The 3,191-nt window shown below is 47.6% G+C and overlaps 1 protein-coding gene across 1 annotated transcript in view; it reads right to left on the reverse strand.

The window, feature by feature from the left end:
• Window positions 1-1,087, reverse strand: part of TMF1 (TATA element modulatory factor 1) — a 36,151-nt gene extending 35,064 nt beyond the window's left edge. The window contains exon 1 of the mRNA XM_003982410.6: window positions 649-1,087. Coding sequence (XP_003982459.3) covers window positions 649-790 — 142 coding nt within the window. The 5' untranslated portion in view covers window positions 791-1,087. The remainder of the gene's footprint in view (window positions 1-648) is intronic.
• Between the last annotated feature and the right edge of the window lie 2,104 nt (window positions 1,088-3,191).

Here is a 3,191-nt window from a genome sequence, read left to right on the forward strand (position 1 = left end):
GAGAGACGCAGCTCTCTGAAAACACAACGTGATGCAACCCCAAACTCCTGGGCCGGGTTCCACGGGTGGTTCCACCCCTCACCTGCGGGATGGCCCAGAGGAAGCTACCCGGCCTCGATTTCCCCTTCTGTAAAACGGCGACAACAAGAAACCTAACTCGAGGAGCTGTCTGGGAGAGGAGAAAGCCGTAAAAAAGCACATTCGGCGCTGCCGAGCACGGAGCGCTCGTTAAGCGTCGGGCACGGTGCCTCCCGTCCCTGCTGACTTCCTTCACGTCGCGGCTCCCCAGTGCCCGGAGCGCGCAGCAATCCCAGTTTTCTGGACTGCTCGTGCTTGCAGCTAGCTACGTCGAGCGAGGGCGGAGAACAAGCCCAACAAATCGCCACCCGCGCCTCCGAGGCCGGCAGGACCCGCACCCGGGGCCCCGGGCACGGAAGAACCGGGGCTGGGATCTCCCTCCGGAAAACAACAGAGACCCACTTGGAGACAAACGAGCATTCGTGGACGGGCTAGGGAGAGAGAACTCGCTCAGAACGCCGTCGGCGGGGAAGGAGCGCTGCCTACACCTCTTCGTCCGTTCGCCTGCCACAGGAGAGAAGCCTCCGCGAGCCCAGGCCCCCCGGGACCCCCCGCCCCTCTCTCCCTTACCCGGCTCTCCGTACGGAATGGTCTCGGCCCAGACGCTCGGCTCCTCTTCCTGGATATCCAGGACCCTGTCGATAGACTTCTGGGCCTGGGACAGGGCCTGCTTCGCGAAGCTGGAAAGCTGGGAGGCGTTGAACCAACTCATCTCCCCTCCTCAGCCGGCAGTGGCGGCGGCAGCACCAAGCGGGAAGGCGGAGGGCCAGGCCGACCAGCCTGAGGCCCGGGGAGGGGTGCTGCGGAACGGCCTCGCCCCCTTCCTCAAACGGCGGGCCCGGTCAGCGGCGGGCCATGACTGACAATCCCCCCCGAGCCCGGGACGTTACCCCCAGCCCTTCGCGCACAGCTGAGACGAAAAGGCCCGAGCCGCGCATGCGCGGGCTTCTTCCACGTACACAACCACCAAATCCGGGAGCCCGGAGTTCCGTCAATAGACGGAAGAAAAGGAGGAACTTAGACGTCACATCCGGTACCCGAAGCTTCCCTTTAGTTACGGAGAACGCGGAACTATTTCTGTTGATAGTGCTTACGAGCGTAAGGCGCAAATCCTAAGCCACCAGCAGCTCTGTGGCTGCTAGCAGAGGTAGCTTCTTCCGGGAGGCAAAGCTACTTTTCACGTGGCTTCCCTCCTAGAAAATAGCTCAGGTACTAAAAGCGTCTTGCCAGTAAGGATTGCAAACAGGGGCTCCTGAGTGGCTCAGTAGGTTGAGCAACCAACTTCTGTTCAGGTCATGATCTCTAGGCTAGTGGGTTCCAGACCTGCCCGGGGCGCTGTGCTGACATTTCAGAGCCTGCAGCCTGCTTTGGATTCTGTATCTCCCTCTCTCTCTCTCTGCCCCTCCCCCGCTTGCGCTGTCTCTCAGAAATAAACCGTTAAAAAACAAAACAAAACAAAACTGCAAAGAAAACTTTGGCTCTCGCCTTCCTATTAGCGCTTTGTCTCAGATATTTAATCAGTCCTGTGTTAACCTGGACCTGAGAAACCCTGGGTTTGGGTTTGCCTGAAAATACTGGACTTTGTATGTAAGGCCTGGTCCAGCCCACCTGATGACGTAAGTAAAAAGCTATCATCTGCAAGGTGTTACAAGTCTGAATTTCTGAGGCACAACTTCCCCTTCACAAGTACGCACTTCGCCCCATTCAAAATAAACCTGAAAAGCACTAAAACTATTACTCTGTTAACGTGTGTTGTGCATACTATTTAAAATACAACTTTTTCTGCATTCACTCTTCAAACATTTCGTTATGAGAAAAAATGAAACTGGTGGCCTACGTAATCCGGTCCGTGGCTAAGGGATTTAGACTCCATAATGTTAAACGCAAAATTCTGTCAACATTTGAAGCCAGATTCCATACAAAAATTCCGATTTCCAGATGACTTTGAAAAGTATGGATACCAACAGTGAACAGTGAGCTGAGGTACTTGCCACTTTACAAAAGTAATTTTCACTCCAATTTGCCACAAATCTATTAAACCTCTTCTATCTCCCTGCTGTGGTTATTTAGGTTTCCCGCCTATATTTTATCCTACTGCAAGCAACTATGTCCTAAAGCCATTTTTTTTAATTTAAAACAAAATTAAACTTTGCCCTTGAAAACTTATTTGATTTTCCAATAGTTTCATCTAACCAGTAAAAATTTACATGTTAAATCTCGTAATATTTAGTGATCTACACAAGTAGTACTAAATAATTCAGGTTACTAACTTAAAACAGCTTAAACAAGTAGACTGAGAAGGAGGTTGGGGGCAGACTGGTGTTGGAATCCCTGTTCCAAGATTTCTAATTGTACAATTTGGGATAAATGATGTAAACTTTTTCTAAAAGGATTGAGCTCTCTGATGGAGATATGAACACCTTCTCACACAAGGCTACTCTGAGAATTATTAGAGCACCCGTGTAAAGGAGGTGCTAAATGTTAGTCCCTTCATATTCCAAAATTCAAACTTTATCTGTAACTTTCTAAATTTTTAAAAAAATGTTTATTTCTGCCAGCACAGAGCCCGATGTGGGGCTCAAACTCAGGAACCGTGAGATCATGACCTGAGCCGAAATTAGATGCTTTAAGTGAGTGACTGACCCACCCAAGTACCCCTGAATCTGTAACTTTTTAAGTACCGATAACTATGTATCTCATTATATGATTTTATAATGAAACAAACGTTGGTATGGAGCTAAAAAGAATAAATAAAAATTTAACCTAGAGACATGTAATCATAAAGCTTTTGAATAGAACACTGCCATCTAAGTGAAAAACACATAGTGCATGTTCCCACATTGAGACACTAAAACTAATTTTTCAATACTTACACTTAATTTCGTCTAAAGGCTTAATTTTTTAGGGAAGAAAAAGGCATTTTAAGGACAATATAAAAAGATTCCATTTCATTACATTATTATGTGAGAGCAAATTAAATCAGTAGCTATTTCTTGTGGTACCATAAAAGTTTTGTATTAGTAATCCTGCTACACATTTAAAAATTATTCCAATGTACGTTACTATGGAACTTACTATCCTTAATATACCTTAAAAATTTTCAGTGAGAAAAG

Source organism: Felis catus, chromosome A2 (assembly GCF_018350175.1).
Source record: "Felis catus isolate Fca126 chromosome A2, F.catus_Fca126_mat1.0, whole genome shotgun sequence".
Lineage (NCBI taxonomy): Eukaryota > Metazoa > Chordata > Mammalia > Carnivora > Felidae > Felis > Felis catus.